The sequence below is a fragment of the Dipodomys spectabilis genome, unplaced genomic scaffold, assembly GCF_019054845.1.
Source record: "Dipodomys spectabilis isolate Male_0828 unplaced genomic scaffold, ASM1905484v1 ptg000219l, whole genome shotgun sequence".
NCBI lineage: Eukaryota > Metazoa > Chordata > Mammalia > Rodentia > Heteromyidae > Dipodomys > Dipodomys spectabilis.
In genome coordinates, this window is record NW_024870896.1 from 490,894 (window position 1) to 513,942 (window position 23,049).

Genomic DNA, 23,049 nt, shown 5'->3' on the forward strand with positions numbered 1-23,049 from the left:
GAATTAAGAAAACATAGTTATTTTACAAACCAAAATGATGATTGCTCTAGATCCTAGGAGACAAGCAGCAAGTTATGGAAAGGAAAGGAAAGGAAGAGAGATGGTGGTGGCCAAAGCAAGGGGAAAAAAAATCAGCTGTCAAAGGTTGAAGCAGATGATCTTGGAGGTCCTTGCCAATGAAAAAAAAAAAATTCTCAGATCTAAGAATTCTTTCTCACACAAATACACACCCAGATAAAATAATTTCACAACAGGCTAGCACTACTCAACTTAATTGGGAGAATCTCTTAGCTGGCGACATGACATCATTTGATATAAAAGAAATTGTCAACTGAATTTCTGTATAACTCTTACTGAGATACACACTTCCATTGCCTCTATCAAATGGAGTTTCCCCATCCTCAATCTTCTCCAGCTGTTAGAGAGCAACTCTTAAGTACATGCCCTCCTAATGATGGACCATTAGCACTATGTCATTTTATAAAGTTGGCATATAACTCATTTGGCATTTTATCATTTACCATTTTAAGAGACATTAATTTTTACATGTTGTTGCATGTTAAATTACACAAGTTCCTTACGGACAAAAAGTATGTCTTATATGATTCTGTATGTGCTATAGCACACTTTGGCAAATTCAGGCATGTATCAAAAGTAAGACAAAAACCCCTTCCCCAAGTCCAATATGGTTATTTAACTTAGGATTCCTAGGAAGTTGTGACTGTATATTATCTTCACTTATCTCTCTTTATTGTCTAATTAGCCAAGTCACAGGAACTTAAATAACTACTCCTGAATTTAAGCCTCACTTTTGGCATCAATAAAAGCAAAAAAAAAAGTCAAGTATCAGTGGTTCATGCCTACAATCCAGCTGGTCAAAAAGCATCAGTCTAGTTCAAAGCCAGACCCATCAGAAAAGTCTATAAGACTCTTAGCTCCAATTAACCAGCAAAAGGACAAAAAGGAGGTGTGGCTCGAGTAGCCTAGTGCCAACCTTGAGCAAAAAGCTAAAGGACTGTGCCCAGGCCCTGAGTTCATGCCCCAGTACTGGCACCGAAGAAAGGAGATGGAGGAGGAGGAATTATTAAAGCGTCCCCTCCTATGACTTTATTTTTGAATAGTCTCTCATTAGAAAGAAATATTAAGGGCTGAGAATATAGTTCAGTTGTAGATCCCTTGCCTAGCAAAGACAACGTTCTCAGTTCAATCCTCAGCACTGAAAGTAAAAATGTAAAAGAATTTTTAAAAAATGAAATGCTTCTGGAGACATATTATCAGGCACTGTGTTAATACTTGAGAATACAGAAACATAAGTTATGCCTGCTACCTAGAATATGATCACTGCCTCTCTCCATCTGGCCTGTTTCATGCCTGACCCTGACTAGTCTACTATCCTGGTCATTGAATGCCAGTATTTCAAATGCTTGTACAACAAACAGTGACAGGAGAGGGAAGGAGAAAAGGAGTTAGCTAGGACTGGGATAAAGATGGATAGAAAAGAAGGGATCAGTATAAAGATTGACCAGAGATGAGGTATTCCTGCCATATACCTCCATTATAGCAAACATGAAGACAAAATCCTACCCGTGGCAACGGTTAACTGTCCTCATAATCTAAAGACAACATGTGAGTAACCTCAACACATCAAGAACTCATTTTATTGCATTAATATTAAGATGGCAGTCACTTCTGACAGCACAAGAAAAAGAAGCTAACAAGCAAGAGCACTTTCCTTTAGCCAAGATTTTTATCTACAGTCTCTGCTTTTCCTCTCCTGATCTTACTCAAGAGTAGGAGTAACAAAATGGCCATTGGGATAGATCAGAAAAGGGGGTGGGGAGGCAGGTGTGAAACAGGAGAACTACATTAATTGTGAGATGAATAAACCAGATAATTAGCCTAGAAATTGGTTACAGAAGTTCCCACTTTTTGGACACAACAGGTTTTTAGAGAAGGATGTCTAAAAGAGAAGGCCCTGGGGTAAAATTGTGATTGCATTAATCTATCTTAACCAAGCATGGTTGTTACCTTTATCTGTTTAGACAAGGACTGAGTCCTCAAATGAATAAAATCTGCCGCGTACATCACATACTTAATTAAAGGGAAAGCTTAGTAGGCTATAGGGAGAGATTTGTTGAAATGGTGAACTAAACACTGTTACAGAAGATACTTCCTTCACTCACTAATTCTATCATTAGTCTACAAAAATTCAAGTCAGTCAACAGTAGTTACTGTTTATGCATAAACAGTAGAATCTTATTCATTTAACATGCAAGTTTAGGCAAATATTTACTTGAAGCCCGTAATCTCCAATGTGCTTACAGACCCCTGGCAGAGCCTAGGGTAAAGGGCATAGAAAACAATGCTGTCCTCACAGCATTTACAATCTTGTTTGATCTCCTCCTCTGGTAGATTGTCATATTAGTACTAGTACAAGCAATCCTATCTGCCTGGTCAGCTAGTACCTTAACTCTCCTCAAAGCTATTTCCTACCTGCACACAGCAGGCGCCTCATGTCCTTATGAAGAATTTTCACCTGTTTGTAATGTACCTTTCCTCCAGTTAAAGGTCGGAGTTTTCTCTTCTTCAACTGAAGGCCAATCTTTCTGCTTCTGCTCAGAGCTCCATGATGTCACAACCTAAATACACTCAAGAGTCTTGTCCATTAAACACATCCCTACACACAACCATCAAGCACACAGACCCCACTCATTAAACCTCAACCGCTACGTTCAGTCATCCCTATAATACTGCTCAAGTTCTGGAACTTTCCAGTCTTCATTTCCTCCATTACTTCTTAGTTGTCGACCTATTTCCAAATTCCACCTGCATATAAGATCACCAATGGCTCATGAGTGACTAAGTGCAAAAGATAATACAGCTCTCTTATAATACAGCTCTCTCCCCGAGTGCACCTACGGCTCCACTCATTTCTCCTGTCTTATAACAGCCTACCCTCAACTCAACCATACTCTGTAAACATATGGTTCACAAATCTACAGGCAGTACAACTGCTCCTTGGTTGACTCAAAGGCATATCAAATTCATATGTGTAAAATTAAACCCATGCTCTTCTTGCCCCTCCAAAATGAGTTCTTTCCTAATAAAAGCACCTTCCATGCTAGTATGCAAATTATTTTGACATATCACTTTCCCTTACCTTATGTAATCCACCAAATCTACTTTATCACCTTTTAACTCCATGAACTTCCCTCTACCAAAATCCTAATCCAAGTTACCAAAGTAGTTGGTTTAAGGTTTCTATCATTGTCACCGCTGTCTTCTCTACACATGCACACATCCCTCTTTTTCTTGCATGTATTATAATGAATGGTCAGGCTGGTTAATTATCTTTTAACTAGAGTTCCAAATTCTTTTTGGCAAGGCCAAGTATAGATCACTTGCTTACATATTATTCTCTCTCTATCTCAACGCAACTGGAATGTAGATTTTACCAGGACCTTAAGTAAATTTTCTCACCCTAACAGCTCCAGCACAGAATTTAGCATGCAGCATATACTCAATGAAGGCTTACTATTATTTACTTTGAAATTTACTGTTCTGGAAAAACAAAGCCTCTATATACTTTACTTATGTTCGCCTTTTAAACAGTTAATAAAGCAAAACCAAAACTTTTTTAAAAATGGAATTTCCAGACATTAATGCAACACAATCTAAATACTAGTGATATTTCATAATTGAAAAAAAATCATTGAAAGCATGAGGACTGGGCATGGCATGTGCACACAGGAGGCTGAGGCAGGAGGACCAGGAGTTCTAGGCAAGCCTGAGCTACATAGTTAAGACTCTGTTTCAAAAAGAAATGAACAGAAAACATAATATGGTGATTTTCGTGGAAAATTAACTAAAAGATTTTCAGAACTATGACAAGTCTTCAAGAGACAGTTCTTATGCCCAAGCAAATTCAGAGTAGCAGCACAGGGTTAGAGACATGGCTCAAGTTGTCAAGTGCATGCAAGGCAAGTAAGAGGCCCTAAGTTCACCCTTGGTACTACAAAAAAAAAACAAAAAACACTACTGTAATACCATAAAACAATTTTATGATGAAAGCAAATCATAGAAAAGCTAGAAGAAAATAAAAATGAGGTTTTGGATTTTTGAATTTAAAAGAAAACCAATACACACATCAGTGTATGATCGTGTCTTAAGGTTAGGTCTTCCACAGAGGCTGGTTGTGTAAGCCTAAAACAGCATGTGTGCCTCAATTCCAGGGCCTCGATATACATCTACCAAGAGAGAATGGTAGTGTGGGGAGAAGGGAAACTGCCACTACTAACTCTGCAACCTGTATAGGCAGCCAATTAGAATTCTTGCAATTAGCACTGAAAACAAATGCCTTCAGCAGTAAATGTCCCTGTCACACAGCTGTGTCACACTATCCCTTAGCCTTGCAAATCAGGAAAGTAAGGATCCAGCAAGGCAAAAATATAGCAAAAAGAAAAAAGGGGGGGGGGGGGGGAGAACCACCTGAAATATAGAACAGGAATGCACTCAAGCTTCAAGAGTCCTTATCAACCAGGAATACTAAACACAAATCAACAGGATCCCACCATCAACCTCCCTTCATATATACTTGAAAAGACCTAGGAGCTAGAATGATTGATTGTTCTATCCATTACAGCAAAAATAATCATAAACTCTATGGAAATTTTAGGGAGAAAACAAACAACTCAAATTCCCAACCACAGAAATTCCAACTAAATTCCAGTTCCTATAAGGATCCAAGAAATTTAAGAGAATAGTGTAGTGCATGAAAAGAGAATAACATGAAATCAACAAAGGGTGTTTTGGAACACATAATAACTGAAGAACATCTTAAAAGGAATACAATAGGGACAATAATGAGCCCATCACACATGCCAAAAAAAAAAAAAAAAAAAAAAAACAAATTTGAAATTTGAGAGAATTCAACTTCCAGGAAGACAAGAATAGATGGGGTTCATACCAGCTCTTCCACTAAGAAAGCCTGGAGAAACTGGATAAAATACAAAGTATCTGTGAGAAGATAATCCAGGCAATGAAAAATTGAGACATGAAAAAACAAAGATGCTCTTTCTGTCCAGAGGAATCAGCATAATCTAAAAACTACTAGTGCTCAAGAGAGGCCGAGATAAACATAGCTTCTGACAGACCCAGAGGAGGGGAAAGAAATGGGGTGAATGACCTGCCAAAAAGGAGGCTAAGCCCCTTAGGCTGGGGATTAGGATATCAAAGGACTACATCTAAGAAGTAAAAGCAATCCAGACTATTTCAACTCCCAATGTGGAAGCCCACATTTTCCATCATCTCAATCTCTGAAGCACTGAAATGACTGGAGATGATTAGTACCTCTCATATAACTACCATAAGAAGGGAGAACAGGAGAAGGGGAGAGGAGAAAAAAAGGGAGAGAAGGGGAACAAACTATACCCTAAGGGCACACTCTCAGTAACCTACTTCTTTCACCTCCTGAAGTTTCTACACCTCTAAAAGCCCATTAAGCTATGAACCTATCAGTGGGTTAATGGGTTAATCAACTAATGAGGCCAGAGCTCTCACCATCCATCACCTCCCCAAGTTCCCACCTTTGAGCATTGCTGTGCTGGGGTTCAGGCCTGGACACATACACACACACAATCAGCAAACACCAATGCAGCTATTTAGTTCCTAGCTTCATTAACATTACAATCAAACTAAATGAGGGAAGGGAATACCATCTAGGAGTTTTGAAAGAAAATGATTGTGACACAGAATTTTACAATTGAACATGCTATTCTGCATGTGCAGAGGATCTAAAAACTTGAGTATGGAAAGAGTAGAGCTGCTTGCCTAGTACCACAAAGGTATGTATGGTATTTCTTACCACAAACTTCAGTGACTCTTAAAGAGAGGGAAAAAAGATGAAAATAAATACCTAAAAGCAGTCTGAAGAATGAGTAAGTCTACTCTTCCACAAAACTTCCAAAAGGTGGGCACCAGTGGCTCACGCCTGTAATTCTAGATACTGAGGAGGCAGAGATATGAGGATGGTGGTTCAAAGCCAGCCCAGGCAGGAAAGACTGTGTGATTCTCTCTTTTTTTTTTTGGGGGGGGGGGGTTCCAGTCCTGGGGCCTGAACTCTGGGCCTGGGCACTGCCCCTCAGCTCTTCAGCTCAAGGCTAGTGCGCTAGCGCTTGAGCCACAGCACCACTTCTGGCTTTTTTCTTTTTGCTTATGTGGTGCTGAGGAATCGAACCCAGGGCCTCATGCATGCAAGGCAAGCATTCTACCACTGAGCCACCTTCCCAGCCCTGTGCGATTCTTATCTGCAGTGAACCACCAAAAAAATGGAAATAGAGCTGTGGTTCAAGCGGGTAGAGCACTAGCTTTGACCAAAAGCAGCTTAAGGACAGTGTCCAAGCCCTGAGTTCAAGCCCCAGGACCAGCACACAAAAGAAAAAAAGCTTCCAAAAGTTTGTTTCTAAAACAAGGATTTATTCACAAGGTGGCAAACTAACTACCCAGGACTTCCCAAGGCACACTGTTCTGAAGTGTGCTTCAGTGGCTTTGAACAAATGCCAGTGAAATCAATAATCACAACAAACATAGACATAACATCTAATGGAAAATAAAGTCTCACAAAGGTGGTATGTAATGATAAATTTAATTTTCAGACACTAAAAAAACTAGAGCAGTCAGGAGCCAGTAGCTCATGCCTGTAGTTCTAGCTCCTCAGGAGGCTGGGATCTGACAACTGTAGTTCAAAACCAGCCCAGGCAGGGCAATCTATGAGATTCTTATCTCCAATTAAACACCAAAAAAGCTGGAAGTGGAGCTGTGGCTCAAGTGGTAGAGCACTAGCCTTACCCACAAATGCTCAGGAACAGTGCCCAAGCCCTGAGTTCTAGCTCCAGGACTGGCACCAAAACAATAACAACAACAAAACTGGAAAGGGAATAAGTACTACTCTCAAACTTCTTTCATGACATCAAGATCAATTTTTAAGGATTACCTGGCTGTAGTTTTATCATGTAATCATCACCTCTCCATTACGTAACAAAAAATAAACTTCAGAATAAAATGGACCTTTGGAGAACAGTTCACTGTCAAAAATATTTCTGTAGGGGCTGGGAATGTGGCTTAGTGGTAGAGTGCTTGCTTTGTATGTATGAAGCCTTGGGTTCCATTCGTCAGTACCACGTAAATAGAAAAAGCTGGAAGCGGGCTGGGAAGGTGGCTCAGTGGTAGAGCGCTTGCCTTGCATGCCTGAGGCCCTGGGTTCGATTCCTCAGCACCACATAACAAAAAAGCCGGAAGTGGCGCTGTGGCTCAAGTGGTAGAGTGCTAGCCTTGAGCTGAAGAGCTGAGGGACAGCGCCCAGGCCCAGCGTTCAGGCCCCACGACCGGACCAAAAAAAAAAAAAAGAAAAAGCTAGAAGCGGCACTTTGGCTCAAGGGGTAGAGTACTAGCCTTGAGCAAAAGAAGCTTAGGGACAGTGCCCAGGTCCTGAGTTCAAGCACCGGGACTGGCAAAAAAAAAATATATATATATATATATATATACATATATATATTTCTGTAGCTTTTGCCTTTATTCTACCTTGCATAACTATTCACTTTACTCTCCCATTCCCCTCACCAGAAAAAAAAAATCTAAAATTAAAATAACTGGCCACCTTAAAAAACAACAATAACCTGGCTTCAAAACAACCTCATCTCCCCAGAAACAGCCAAAATATCAAATGAAACAAATCCTTATCTTCCTTGCCACAAACTCACTCATTTAGCAACTTAATTATACAAAGCCACCAGATAAAAATATAAAGCCAACTACATAAGCATTATCTAGTTTTCATGTCTTTTTGGCTAGCCTTGCCATCTAGTATATAATAATAATAACTATGATACAGTTTACGTTTAATTAATAAGATAAGCCAGACTCTCCTAAAGCATGAACACACATTAAACACAATGGTTGTTTACCACAGCCCAATGGGGGTGGGTGTAAATTATTACAATGTCATTTGAGGTAAAGAATTCAGCATTCAGAATTATCTTTGAAAGCCTTTGCTCTCCCTGCCTAGCACTCCAAAAAGGTCTATGCCAAGACTATAAGGATTAGGAAAAGGATCAATATTGTTTTAGCACTATCCCACCATTTATTCATACTGAGGTTTCTCAAAAAGCTATCCACAGGCAAACCACTTTATCATTTTGGATAATTCAAAAAAAAATAAACATATATGCTATCCTGCCTTACAATTCCACATCTACAAAGTAATCCAATGGTACATTTGTACATGGTCGCAATGACATTTGTAAAAAAAAAAGTAGGTACATTTGTTTGCAATAAAAATCTGGGAGCATCAAAAGAGAACTGATTAAAACAGATTATGACACAGTAAAACATCTGATGGATATCAAAACAACTGTGATGAGTTTATTTACCCACATGGAAAGAGGTCCTAAAACAATGAATGTAGTCCAACTTGGGTATTTTTTTGTTATATCATGTATTATGTAAGTATTTAACAGTTTATATAAAACATGAAGTCCATGGCCATTAAAAGTGGTTATGTTTGGAGGACTGAGGTTTGGAGTGTATGGCTTCATATTTTGCTACCATATTCTATAATGTTTTAGAACTGTTTGAGTGAAACTAGTAATTAACTTTGCTCCCCAAATTAAAAATACACAAACTTGGTTGAGCAATCAGGTTCAGTAATGCTGTCAATAAAGATAAATTCCATGGCCAGAGGGGTAGACATCAGTAGAACAGGAACCACGCTCTGCAACCTCCCTCCTGTGTTACTTATGGTCCCCTTCCTCCCACCTCAGGCCTCCACCTGGACACAAACTAATGTGAGGTGAGATTTCTGAGGGAAGATGGATCTCCCAGACAGCAAATACGTGTGTAATATGATGGGTAAAAGGCCAGCAACAGGCAATATCCTTTAGCAGTAAAACAGTAAGAGAAGAAAGGAAAATTTTCTCCATCTGGCTGAGACAATGACTGTTTGTGGGAGATTTTGTGCTCTTATGCTGATTTTAAGTTCCCTTCCTTGCAATTGTCACAACTTGTTATCAGGAGCATTCCCAAGACAATCCTTCTACCCACTTCTGATCAGCTATGGGCTTAGAAATGAGATTATCCTGTTTGTCAGAAATGATTATGAATTAAAGATATGCTCAAAAAAGTACCTCTGGGATCCAGAGAAACTTATTTGCTTTGGTGCATAGAAATTGTTTCATTTGAAGTTATTTCTCTTATACTCTAGTCTTCAGCCATATTCTGGAGGTAAGGTGTAAAAAGACTGAGTGCTAGGTGGGTGAGGTGTTCTTAATAAAAGGAGTTATTACCAAAAAACTTTGTGCACACAATCCCTTAAGTATAAAATATTATCACTGTATAAATTTAAAACGAATAAAACCTTTAGCTGGGTGTGGTGGCTCATTCCTCTAATCCTAGCTTCCTTAGAGGGCTGAGATCTGAAAATTGAGGTTCAAAGCCAGTCCAGGCAGAAAAGTCCATGAGATTCTTATTTCCAATTAACTACCAAAAAGCTGGCTCCAGTGGTAAAACACTATCCTTGGGCAAAAAAAAGCACAGGACCCTGAGTTCAAGCCCAAGTACAGGCACATGTGTGCATACACAGGCACTCATACACATGCACACATGCACACGCGTGCGGACACACACACACACACACACACACACACACACAACCACATCATCGCACCATCTTAAATTTCAAAAGCTTTCAAAATGAGTCAAAGAAATGCTCAAACTTTAGTTGCTATATTTATGTACACAATCAATAAAAATTACATATGAAGCATAATTATTCTATTTCAGAATGTGTAAATTATGACAGCTTAACTGATTTTTTTTTAGTTCTGATTTTTAACTCGCTTATTCTGCAGCAGAAAAACAAGCATTCTGTATTCAATTTCTATGCAGAAAAACAAGCATTCTGTATTCAATTTCTATGCAATATAATTTTTAAGTGCACTCTGCTCGGGACTCCTTAGTAATTTTTACCAGCTATCACCAGGAACTAATCCTAGGATTTCCAGAAGATAGGGTAGTTGCTGTAGCCCATGTGGCTCCATTATGCACATCCATGAATCATGTATTCTAACACTCTAGTAATCACCTATAAGAAATGAGAAACCACTCCCTTTTTGAGAACTCTGCGAACTCTAGCATCCTGGCTTCATAAGACTGAGTTAGGCCTCAAGATGGGGAGAGATTAGTACCAGTGTTTGATCAACAGTGACATGCAGAATGCTTTCCTCCTAGAACCGTAATGACACTTTTTCCAAATCAAGTTACCTATTATCCTCGTATCTCCATCATCAGGCCAAATGCCTCCCTAGAACAGAAAATACATCCAATTCCTCTCAGTATCTATCTACAAGTACACAGCTTTGTGCATAATTAGCCCCCAAAGACAGGAGTTTGCAACTAGTCAAAATTATATCTTAAGTTCTATCCATAGAAGGAACCAACCGACTAAATTTTAAAGGTCTTGATATAAGCCTATTCTTAGAAGTTGGAGGTACAGTGCAATTGATAGAGCACTAGCCAATCAGTGAAAGTGTCAGGTACCAAGTAAGTATCATTATCAAATCTCCTCAGCCCCCCTCCCTAAGGACATTTTTAAGGCCAGGCACCCATGGATGGTTCACATTGTAATCCTAGCTACTCGGGAGGCTGAGATCTGAAGATCATGGTTTGAAGTGAACCAGGGTATGAAGTCTATGAGACTCTTATCTCCAATTAGTCACCAAGAAGCTGGAAGTAGAGCTGTGGCTCAAGTGGCAGATAGAGCCAGCCTGAGTAAAAAAAGCAAAGTGACAGCAGCCCAGACCCTGAGTTCAAGCCCCAGAATTAACAGGGGGAAAATATCTGTATTGTCAATGTTATTTCTAATGGTACCTTAAAGAGGAAATACAAAACATTCTCCCAACTACTACTACTTCCTTATCAAGAAGAATTCAAGGATCTCTCCATCTCTTACACCCAAGCTATGGAACACTAGGTAAGAGATTTATAAGTAGGAGGACCATGCTAGTAACTATTTCAAAGCTCACTTATTCTAGCAGGAAGACAGACTTTCAGAGGTAATAGTACAGGCCAAGAGATTTAATATGGAGTCACTCCTGTTAGTCCAGGTGAGGACAAAGATAAGAAAGTAACATTCAAGAGACACCCAAGAGGTAAAACCAACAAGACTATTGGCTTTGGCGATAAAAAAAAAAAAAAACAAGAAGGTATTCTAGATCTCAATTTGAGTGAGTGGATGAACATGGGCCAGTCATTGTTTTTGTTATTGCTGGAGAAAGGGGATAAGGGAAGTTGGAGGGAAGAGACACAAAACTCAGTTTACCTTCAGACCCACTTACTGTAAAGTATCTAGTGAAGGCAATGAGCCTGTAAGAATGCACTTACTTACTTACAGGTAGCAGATGAAAACAGAGATAATGAGATAAACATCAGAAACCAAAATCCAATGAGTGCGCGCAAGAAAAATCTAACAAATGGAGAAGTTATCAATGAAAGGTTGATGCTGGTAACAGCAAGCGAAGAGGAAAAGGTTCAAAAAGAGTGTTCTGCACAAAGCAAAGTCTCTAAACAAAAGTTATCCAAAACAGGAATAGACAGCCTCGTGAGGTAACGAGTTACATCATCAAGTAAACAGCGAGGGAGTGTTCAGTGAGGAATGTCCGCCTCAAACCAAAATGACTTACAATGATCAGGGAGCTCTGTGAAGTCATCTCCCTAGAAATCTTACCAGATATCTGCTCCTCCTTACTCCCTCCATTCCCACAGCCTCACTGTATGCCAACTCATTTCTGAGCCACTACTGCTGACCACTTTCCAATCTTCACTGGCCCTTTTTTACTCTACCATCCCATGTCTAGCCTAAGCTAGAAACATTCATCTAGCCTGTGGTCCCTCGAGTCTACTTTCTTCCACCTTATATTACTGATATCTCCACTCTCCGAACACATACAAAAAGACTTCTGAGTCTCTCTCTACATAAATAAATAAATAACAAGACTACTGACCAATGACGTGATTTACTGAGAGCCTATTCCAGATACTATTTAATGAGTTCTCCATGCCTGTGAGCTCTTCCATTCCTTCCAACAGAAACTGAGCAACCTAAACTTACTGCGGTCCTACCTTTCCGTTTGGTAATGAGGCAGAGGAGTTAACTGTCCTGTGTGCTAGACCACACCACTAATTAATGAGCTGTGAGCCTCCCAACCTTCACCGCATCAGCCCTCAGATCTCACTTCTCAAACACCTGGACAACCCAGGTAAGTCACTCCAGCAGACACTTTCTCAAAGCCTCTTTTCCTTTGTAGCGCTTATCACACGTCCTTAATTATATAATTACTTAAATGGCTATTTTTCCTACCTACACACCAGACTTCATGAAGGCAGAGAGCACAGGGCTTGCAACTAACTCCTCAGTGCAAAATAAAACAAATCGATTGAGTTCATGTTGAAACAGATGTTAAGATAGCAGCCTAAGAGACTGCTTACATTATTTCATTATCCTAATAAGACTGCTAACACTTAACTTACAAAATTACTGAAAAACCTTTAAACAAAAAAACTCTACACGCTATATCAAACACACATGTGATTGTATTTATACATTTACACATAATATTAGCCAAGAGGAAGAGAAACTTGTTTTCCAAGACAGATGACCCAAGTTTCATTTTCAGGTTGGGAAGGTGTGTCCTACACGTTGAACTCGTTGATCTTTTAAGTGATGCTAATTTGACTTTACCTAGCTGTATATAACACATTGGGACTCCAGGTTTAAAGCTGTCCTCAACATGTGGCAGACACAGATACAGACACACTGACACACACACACACACACACACACAGACCTTTCAAAAAGAAAATCAAAATCTCATCATCCAAAGTGACATTGCAAGGTGATTTTTTTAAATAGAATTTCATATTAACCAAGAGGAAACAATGGCTGGTTTAGCAATAACAAGCTGCCACTGTGTCCTAATCGGATGACTTTCAGAACATAAAAAAAAAAAAATTTACATCATGAAAGTAAGTGAAAGTTTCCTCAAGTTTTATGGCACACCACCTTGGTCAAACAAAGTTGACAAAGTACACGCTAATTTGCCCTTCAAATGCTTGCACCGTTTTGTTGGTTTGTTCACTGGGCCCCTCTAAACAAACGAGTAACACGAGTGATTTCAGAAGCCTATGAAATGAAAAAAAAAAAAAAAAAGAGCGAAAGTGGCTTTTGAGATCCCATTTGTTTTATAGTGTCACTCGGAAATAATACACAAACAGGAGAAAAAAAAAATCTGGGACGCTTGGTCAATGAATTAATTCCTTAGGTCAAGGCTGGTTAACTGGCTGTAAACACAGTTTGTAATCCCCCCAAAAGAGGAGGCATTTCATAACGGAAACACACATACACACACTGAATCATCCCTGGGACCCACGATCCGGCCCCTCCTTCCCCCAGCTCCCAAGGCGTCCTTTGGGGCTTAGGGACCCCCGTGTCCTTCCCCTTCCCCCTGCCCCTTCCTAGGCCACCTCCCCACCCCCTTCTTCCCACTCCCGCAGGCTCGGGCAGCAATCGGTGCACGACGAGACGCTGAGATGGAGTTAAAGCGCGCTTTTCTGGGGGACTTTAAGAAGCTGGGAACCCCTCGGGGTTGGACACGGGGTGGGGGTGAGGAGGGCGAGGGGGGGGAGGGAGAGAGAGAGGGAGGGAGGGAGGCAGGGAGTGCAAGCCCCCTCCTCTCCCCCACCTCCCTCCCTTTCCTGACCGTGAATGCGCGCTGGCCGGGGCGGCTGTGGATTTAATGAGGTGTGTAGTGGTGGCCTCTGCTGGTGCCTGCGCGAGCACAAGAATGTCCCACTCTTACAAGTGGGATGAGCCTGGAGGGGGGGGGGGCGGGGAGCGCGGAGAGGGGGTGAACCTGCCTCCGGGTACAAAGCCGACCCCGGGGACCCCGGAGCCCCCCCTCTACCCTCCCCCGATCCCCCTTCTCCCAGCCCCAGGCCCCGCGCGCTCCCCGGCCCTCCCGCCCGCAGCACTCACCCCCCCCAACACACGCACACGCACACGCACACCCTCGGCCGCGGGAGCCGAGGCGGAGAAGTTCCCGCACGTTTTGTGGGTGGGATTCCTCCGGGATCCCCCCCCCCCATCCCGCCGCTGCGCCCCGGCTCCGGGCGCCCCCGACCCGCGGGCCTCCCCCGCTTCCCTCCCGCCTCCTCCCGTCGCTTACCTGCCGCCGGCCCCGGGGAGCCGCTCCTGGCGGCCGCGGCCGGGCGCCCGAGCAGCAGCCACAGCACGCAGCAGAGCCAGGACGCCGCGGAGGGGCCGCCGGGGCGCCGGGCGCCGCGCTCCGCCGCCATCTCTCTCGTGCCCGGGAGCGGCGGCCGCGGCGCCTGGCAGCGCCCGCCCCGTCCCCGCCGCGCGCCTCCGCCGGTCCCTCGCCGCGGGCCCGGCTCCCCTCAGGCGGCGCCCGGCCCGGCCCGCGAGGCCCCCCTTTCCGACGAGACCCCGAGACTCGGGGGCGCCACCCTCCTGCAGGGGGAGGCGGGAGAAGAGCAGAGAGGGGCGTCAGGACATTCCGGAACGGGATGCCGGTGGAAGGACGGGAGGCGGGCGGGCGATGGCGGGGAGCGGCTCGGTCTCCGGGTTCCAGGCGCCGCCACCCGCCGCCGACTCCCGGCTCCACACAGCACACAGCGGCGCGAGGGGGGCGGAGACGGGCGGCCGGGCGGGGGCGGGGCCGGCGCGCACCCACCGCGCACGCGCGCGCGCCTCACACGCCGGGCACACACACACACACACACACACACCCTCCCCCCCCCCTCCTCGCGGCCCTTTCTCCCCCTCCCGCCCTGGCGTGCGCGCGCGTGCGCGTGCGCCGCTCCAATCCCGGCCGCCGCCTCGCGATCCGCGGGAGATCGGCTCGGACTCGCTCCCCTCCCCCTCCCGCCCGGAGCCGCGGACGGGCGCGGGGCGCGCGCGCCGGGAGCTGCAGCCGCCGCCGCTGGCGTCAGGGAAACCCCGGAGAAGCGAGCGCTCCGCCCCGCCTCCAGCCCGCGGCCCCCGGAGCGGGGACTGCGGGGAATCTCACCTCCCCCCGGGGGCAGAGATTTCAGGGTTTGGGGATCCCCCCGACACTCCGAGGCCAGACTTCGATCGGCGAGGCGGGAGCGCCGCGGCGGGTGCGCAGCCCGGGACTAGAGACTATATAGGGCCCGGGAGGAAGCCGAATGGCCTCCGGGAAGGAAGCCCGGGGCGCGGGGTCGGCGCTCGCCAAACACAATAGCGAGCCCGCCCGGCCTGGTGAGGCCTGGCGCGGCTCCCGCTCCCCGGCCGGGCCGCCGGGACTGCAATTTCCCCACCCGGCGCCGCGCCCCCCACGCCCCGACCCCCCACCCGAGCGCCCCGATCCCCACGCTCCGATCCCCCACCCGGCGCCGCGCCCCCCACGCCCCGACCCCCCACCCGAGCGCCCCGATCCCCCACCCTGCGCCCCGATCCCCCACCCGAGCGCCCCGATCCCCCACCCTGCGCCCCGATCCCCCACCCTGCGCCCCGATCCCCCACCCTGCGCCCCGATCCCCCACCCTGCGCCCCGATCCCCCACCCGAGCGCCCCGATCCCCCACCCGGCGCCGCGCCCCCCACGCCCCGATCCCCCACCCTGCGCCCCGATCCCCCACCCGAGCGCCCCGATCCCCCACCCTGCGCCCCGATCCCCCACCCGAGCGCCCCGATCCCCCATCCGGTGCCGCGCCCCCCACGCCCCGACCCCCCACCCGAGCGCCCGATCCCCCCACACGAGCGCCGTGCCCCCCAAGTCCCTCTCACATTCCCCCGTATATCACTCCCCCCCTTTTCCGAAGTCCCCTCCAGGGCGTCGTCCCCCGAGCGCTGTCCCCTCCCCCGCCCCCGAGTCCCCATCCACCCCTCCTCCCCCCGGCGCTGCCCCCTTCCCGGCGCTGCTCGCCCACCGTGGGCATGCCCACGCCCCTCATCTTACCCCCCACTCGGCACCACACACCCCTCATCCACCCCGACACTGCCCGCCCCGTCCCCCATCTACCCCCCTAGGCGCCGATTCCCCCCCTCCACTGCCCCCACTGCCCCTCTCCGGGCACTGCCTGCCCCCCCCAGGCCTCTCCCCCTTCCCGGACACTGCTCATCCCCCCACCCCATCCGTACCACCCATCCCCCTCATCCCCCCCCTATCTACCCCTCCGGGCACCCCACATCCCCCAGGCCCACCCATCCACCTTCCCCAGACACCGCCCTCATCGCGGGGTGGGGGGCCCAGGCAGAGGTCTGGTGTGCCATCTTTGGGGGCGGTCGTGGGGATCCCCCCCTTCCCAGGCCCAGGTCCCCCATGAGGACCTGTCTGTCACTGGTGGGGGGGGGGGCACTGTGCATTTTTGTCACCTAGGAAATCTGTGCCAACTTTGGCTCGGGGCTGTCTGGTTAAGGGGAGACTGCACCCAGCCTGCCCCAAAGCGAGATAGAAAGCAGTTTGTAGTTAGTTCCACTGCGGACGAGAATGCGGGCTCGGTTATAAAACTGCGCCCATGGAAAATTTGCAAAGAACACGTCTTTGTATGGCTGGAAAGGTCGTGGTGGTGGTGGTGGCCTCGAGTTGGACTCCTGTACACTCAGTAACCCAGATAGACGCATGCCTGCCTTCCCCGAGAAAATGGCTATTTTTCTAACAGCATTCCCGCCCACCCCCCATGCCTTCTCCGGTTACTTTCTTCAAATATTTTATTCTATTCCAAATGGCCAAAATAAAGCACTATAAGACGGGGTTTAAACCTGTGAGGGGAAAAACTCAGAAACCTCATGAATGCTCTTAAATTACCAGTGAAATTAGGAACCCTGGTCCCAATTCTTTGAAACAATTGATTTTAAAAAAAGAAAAAAGCAAATAGACCCTTATTATTTTTCCACTAGGGAACACATTTAAATATCTTTTTGTTTTGGTTAGAGTTATTAACCAGAAAAAAATATTTCCTAAATACCCCCTGATTGACCTGTTAAATTAGAAATAGATTACCTCCCAATTACTTCACAAGTATTTGCTTAATTAACCTTTAATAATCGCATCGTTATTCAGTTTTCAGAGATAATTAATGAGAAAAATCTCTTTGCAAACTATAAATTACTTGCCAAATGTTAATTTCTGACTATCTAAGGTTGAAATTTTTTCATCATGTTAAAACTATAGAGTGTGTACTGTGACTTCTCACAGGAAACTCCATTTAACCCCCCAAGTTTGGAAAGACACATGAATGAATTTTAGCTAATGAAATCACAGACTGATTTTCCTATCTCATTAATTTATCAGCCTACTGTGTATATTGAAAGGTTCATAGTGAACCGTTCGTTCGAAGCACTTTCTGTTAAACAGTGACTAAGTCATATGTTTCTGACCTTCGATGAAGCCAGAATTTTCATAAAAGTCACTAAAATAAGCCATTAATATAGATGGAGTCCTAGATAAGAAGTTACAGATTCTAATCAATTCAAGAAGAACCCAGGTATACATAAACTGAGATCCTTGACTTCTTCAATGATTGGCATTTCCTTTTAAAGAAAAGCCATCATTTGGAGTGACTAACCTCCCCTTTGTTTAGTAAGGCATAGCTGAGAAAAAGATTTTTTTAAGACATCTCATTCATCATTTTCATTCTCCAGAAGAAGATTTTCAACAACTAACCCCATTCCACAACTGTCCTGTTAAGCAACATATTTTTTTTTATAAATCTAAACTATTCATTGACAAAGAGATATTAAACCATCGCTGAAAATAACACTTTTTTTTCATCCAAGTAAAGTCAGAAAACGAGGCTCGTGTTCAAGAAATGGTGCACAAAGAAACTTCAGAGCCAAGAAAACAGAGTGGCTATTGTATGCTAGTGTACGTTATCACAGTACAGGCCAAAAATAACCACACCAAATAGTCTTGTAAAACTTATTCAAAGTATATTTTAATATTTAAAAGCAAATAAATGAGGGAAAAAAGGCCGATGGATAGAAAAGATAGAATTTTGTTCTTTAAAGCAAAGTGACTTTTGTTTGTTTTTAGCAGTAGAGAGGCAATAGCATTTGGTCTTTAATTGCTGTCAGTAATGAGATTCTTACAGCAGATTTCCTGGATCAATCCCAGTATCCAAGGCAGAGATTGAAAATTCACCCCTATCCCCTCCTCCTCAACTGTCTGACTAGTAGATCCCAGGATAAAATACTTCTAATTACAGCAGATCTTAGCTAGGAGTCACCTGTATCTTCTAAATACAGACATAGATGTTTTCTGCCTTTGCCCTTTACATTCCAATGAGTGGCCTCTCTCTCTCTCTCTCTCCCTCTCCCCCCCCCCCCAACACCACCTGTTTTAGGGGAACCATCTCTGATTAATCCTAATTAAAAAGGACGTGTGCTCCTTAAGGACAAAACCTACACAATATTAATTTTGTTCATTACACATGGGTTAGCTGGTCACATCTCTTTAGTCCAAGAACAGTCTACCTAATTCAACGAATATTATTAAGGATCTGGTTTTTGTTGTTGCTTTTTTATATATTTTTTAAGAAACCAAGTGCTGTGTTGGATATTGGAAAAATGAAATTATGGATTCATCCTACTTAAGATTTGTAAAACAGTTACATCATCTCAGGTCCTGCCCTGTGCTAAGGGAACACAAAATGATGAGCCTGAACTAGCAGAAGAAATCAACAATTACAACAAAGAAGTGTGAAGACAGTTGCGTGAAAGAATAGATAAGGAGTGTGGGAAAAGCATGGAGCCTCTAACTTGACTAAACTGGGCGAGGAGAAGGGGGAATTAGGGAAGAAGCTTTAGTCTCTAAACTGATGTTGAAGATAGGGCAGAGGTACCACTCCCACAGAGGAGATGAGTCTCAGATTTGCATTTGAGAATAACAGTGTTTTTTGTGGGGGTGGGGGAGTGGGGAGGCAGGGGAGAGTAGGTTAGAAGGAAAGAAGACTAAGAAAGAAAACCAGTTTGGACTTGGTTAGAGTATCCTGGGAGAGGATGGTGAAAGGGGATGGAGCAAAGCTTGGGGAAATAAACAGATAAGAGGGATTAGGAGATGGGTAGATAGATGCTGGAACTAACTGGTCAGCCTCAAGTGAAACAGCTAAGCAACAACACCCAGACCCTGAGTTATAAGCCTCAGTGCAGGAACACACACACAGAGAGAGAGAGAGAGAGAGAGAGAGAGAGAGAGAAGCAAAGATGGGTATATGTCCAGATTGATGATGGTAGTTGAGAGGCCTATAGCATTGATCCATGAAGTGGCAGCACATCATCGGCAACAAGAAGAGTAGAAGGGAGGGTAATGGTAAATGTGTTAGAGAGTCACAGGGGATTAAGAAAGGAACTCTCTAGGGCCCCCCCCCCCTGCTGAAATTAGCAATGACACAGCTGTGACTTTTTTTCCATCTGGTTCTCATAAGGCAAATGCTTGGTATCAGAACAGGAGCGACACGGAGTCGAGGCTCTCTAGGAGCAGGTGGAAAAGGCGAAGAACAAAGATTGACAGAGAACAGTGCATTATTTCAGTGACAAGCCATGTGGTTTAAGCTCGATAAAGAAGGAAATAAATCCAGAATGGGCAGGACGCCCAGGAGAAAAAATGAGGGTGTCCAGGAATCTGAACACTCAGGAAGATCGAAGAGCAGATGTACCATTTATGAGAGTAAAAAGCAGGAACAAAAAGATGGGTTGTGCGTTTGAGACTAGAATACTGAAGTCAACTTTTTCAAAAAAGTTGAGGAGTCCAAGAAAGTTTTAAGCAGCAGGGTGCCAGTGGAGCATGCCGGTAATCCTAGCTACTCAGGAAGCTGAGATCTGAGGATAAAGGTTCAAGTAAGACTCTTATCTCTGATTAACCACTCAAAAACTGCAAGTGTCACTGTGGCTCAAGTGGTAGAGTGCTAGCCTTGAGCACCAAGAGACTCAGGGACAGTGCCTAGGCTCTGAGTTCAAGCCTCACAACCGACAAAAATGAGAAAGAGAGGGAGGGAGGGAGAGAGAGAAAGTATTAAGCAACAGTGTTTGGTGCATCACTTGTGTGTCTTGGAAATATTAAGGACATCATTGTTACTCTGGACTGATTGTCACTAAATTTGGAGATGATCATGTACACACCACCATCACCAAGCTACTTTCTACGACAATTTAAGGTTGCCAAGAAGAGGAATTACCAGGAAACACCCAACCTCTTTATTTCAAGCTGTGACTTTTCCATCTTCCCTAAAATCCACTAGTACCAGGGAACTGAACTAAATGGCACGAAAGCCTCAAGAATTAGGCTGGGTGCCTACAATCATGCTTGTAAATCCTAGGTACTCAGGAGGCTTGAGATCTGAGGATTAAAGTTCAAAACCAGCCCAGGCAGGAAAATCAATAAGATTCTCATCTCCAGTTCACCACCAAGAATTAGAGGTGGAGGTATGGCTCAAGTGGTAGAGTGCCAGCCTTGAGTGAAAATGCTAAGGGACAGCACCCAGGCCCTGAGTTGAAGCCCAGGCCTGGCACAAAACAAAAACAGGAAAAGAACCCCTTAGTCAAATGTTGAGATGAGATCACCTTTACCAGTAGTCAGTGGAGAGGTAACTAGAACATGGATTAGAGAGTTGCCTCATCCCTTCTACCATGTGAGACATAAGAAGAAAGATTCATCTACAACCTTTCACCAACCTCGATCTGCAAATCTCAGCCTCCTGAGTAGCTAGGATTATGGGTGTGAGCCACCAACACCCAGCCAGCTTCTCAAATTGAATTCTTAAACCTGAATGTATCTAATGATATCAATGATGATACAAAGCATTAATGGATACTCTCCTATTTCTGCCACTTTTAAATTCCCACTGTCTTTCCAGTGGCCATTATTTTCATTTGAAAACATACCATCTTATCATACGTGATTCATTAATTCTCCCAGTATTAAAGGCATGTTTGTTATGGAACACCAGGGAAATGCCCAAAAGGATAGGGAAGAAGAAAAGTAGCTATGTTCTCTTTTTCTACACCATACTTAGTGTTCAGCGACAGCTCCTTCCGATTTCATTTCTCAGCACGGTTTCTTGTCTGTTTGTGATCGTAATGTGCAGTCACATGTCTCCTAGTGGCAGAAACATGTCCTGACAAATGTGTCCTTAAGTGATTTCAACACTGTTTGCATTTGCTATAATTATATAAACTTAGATGGTGCAGTCAACTACACACCTACGCTGTATGAGATATATGTGTGTATACATGTATGTGTGTATATGCATATACATAGATACAGATATAGATAAACTAGTTACTCCTTGGACAATGATGAAAAAAGTCATGAGATTAAATCAAGCACAAGAGAAAATTAATCAGAAGACACAGTAAACATGAACTATACAGCTACTTTTGCCTTCATACAGCATTCTGTTTTGCAATAAACTCTTTTTTGGGGGGAAGGAGCAAGGTCTTAGTGCTTAAACTCAAGGCCTAGATGCTGTCCCTGAGCTTTTTTGCTCAAGGGCCAGTGCTCTACTACTTAAGCCCCAGCTCCATTTCCAGCTTTTTAGTGATCAGTTGGAGATAAGAGTCTCATGGGTGTTCCTGCCCAGACTGGCTCTGAACCATGATCCTCAGATCTTCTGAGTAGCTCGGATTACAGGGGTGAGCCACCAACACCCAGCCAGTAAACTCTCATTTTAAAAGGTAGACACACATCCTAAAATAGCGCTAGAAGAATAGTTAATAAATAAGCAAGTTGTTCCTTGCCATTATTGCCGAGTATTATGTGCTGTACATAATTGCACTGCTGCACAGCTAGCAGTGCTATGGGCTTGTGTACAACAACATCCCCACAGATGTGTGTGTGAGACATGGCACTATGATGTTATGACAGTTATGACATCACTAGTCTGTAGGAACTTTCCCACTCCATTATAATTGTATGAGATCACCAATCATAGATTCCAATCTAGCATGGATCAAAATGCTGTTATGTGTTGCATCGTTGTGTAGTTATAAAAAAAACACATTCTTCTTTCTTAAACGTATATCTAATTGTAACTACTTCCCCACGTTATCTTATTATTCTTAAAAGTCTCTCTAATAACCAGGGGCTGGTGGCTCACATCTGTAATCCTACCAACTAATGAGACTGAGAACTGGAGAATCACTGTTCCTTTTGCCAGCCAGGCAAAAAGTGTGAGATACTCCATCTCTATGGAGAGAAGCTGCACTTTGTGTCTGTACCTGTAATCCCAGCATGGAACTTTGAACTAGGCCAGTCAAGGCTCAAGGGCATGCCCGAGTAATAAGGCCATGCCGTCTCAAAAATAACCATAAAAACATATTTATAAGATTATGTCTTTGTTGCTTTGTATGTCCCTCCCCCATGGTATAACTCCTGCTTTCACTATATATGATGTTGGTATATGTGGAGGGGAAGGGAAAAAACAAATTGTTAAAACAGTGATACAGGAGGATCCATTGCAACAATGAGATGTACAAGTCCTTATGTCGAAAAACGAACTTTACAACTTTGGGGGTGGGGGACGGGGGTTGGGGGAGGATGGGAAGGGATGGGAAGGGGAAACAAAGGAGGAGGCTATAATGCTTGATAAGAAATGTGCTCATTATCTTACCCATGTAATTGTAACCCTCTGTACAGTATTTTCACAATAAAATAAATAAATAATAACCAGAAAAAAACAGGACTGGGAGTATGGTTCATATGGTAGAGTGCCAACCTAGAAAGCACAAAATCACTAAGTTCACACTCCAGTACTTATTATTATATTGCTTTTGAGTTGGGATTAAGTTTTTTTTTTGTTTTTTTTTTTTACTATTTTATAAACTTTACTGATTTGAAATTCTTGTTGATTTGTTTCTGGGGGCTTGAACTTAGGGCCTTAGTACTGTCTCTGAACTTTTTTTTGGTTGTTCATTGGAGGTAAGAATTGCACTGGTTTTCCTATCTAGGCTGGCTTAGAACAACAA

At 44.3% G+C, this 23,049-nt stretch overlaps 2 protein-coding genes across 2 annotated transcripts in view; one reads left to right on the forward strand and one right to left on the reverse strand.

The window, feature by feature from the left end:
* Nucleotides 1–14,403, reverse strand: part of Neo1 (neogenin 1) — a 122,809-nt gene extending 108,406 nt beyond the window's left edge. The window contains exon 1 of the mRNA XM_042697384.1: nt 14,274–14,403. Within this exon, the coding sequence (XP_042553318.1) occupies nt 14,274–14,403 (130 nt within the window). The remainder of the gene's footprint in view (nt 1–14,273) is intronic.
* Nucleotides 14,404–15,273: 870 nt separating this feature from the next.
* On the forward strand, nt 15,274–16,116 carry LOC122122938 (vegetative cell wall protein gp1-like). The gene has a single exon (XM_042697385.1). The coding sequence runs from the start codon at nt 15,274–15,276 to the stop codon at nt 16,114–16,116; it is 843 nt and encodes a 280-aa protein (XP_042553319.1).
* The last annotated feature ends 6,933 nt before the right edge of the window (nt 16,117–23,049 follow it).

Bases quoted from the DNA above. Each gene is read 5' to 3' on its own strand.
- LOC122122938 (XM_042697385.1), top strand. From the start codon at position 15,274: ATGGCCTCCGGGAAGGAAGCCCGGGGCGCGGGGTCGGCGCTCGCCAAA.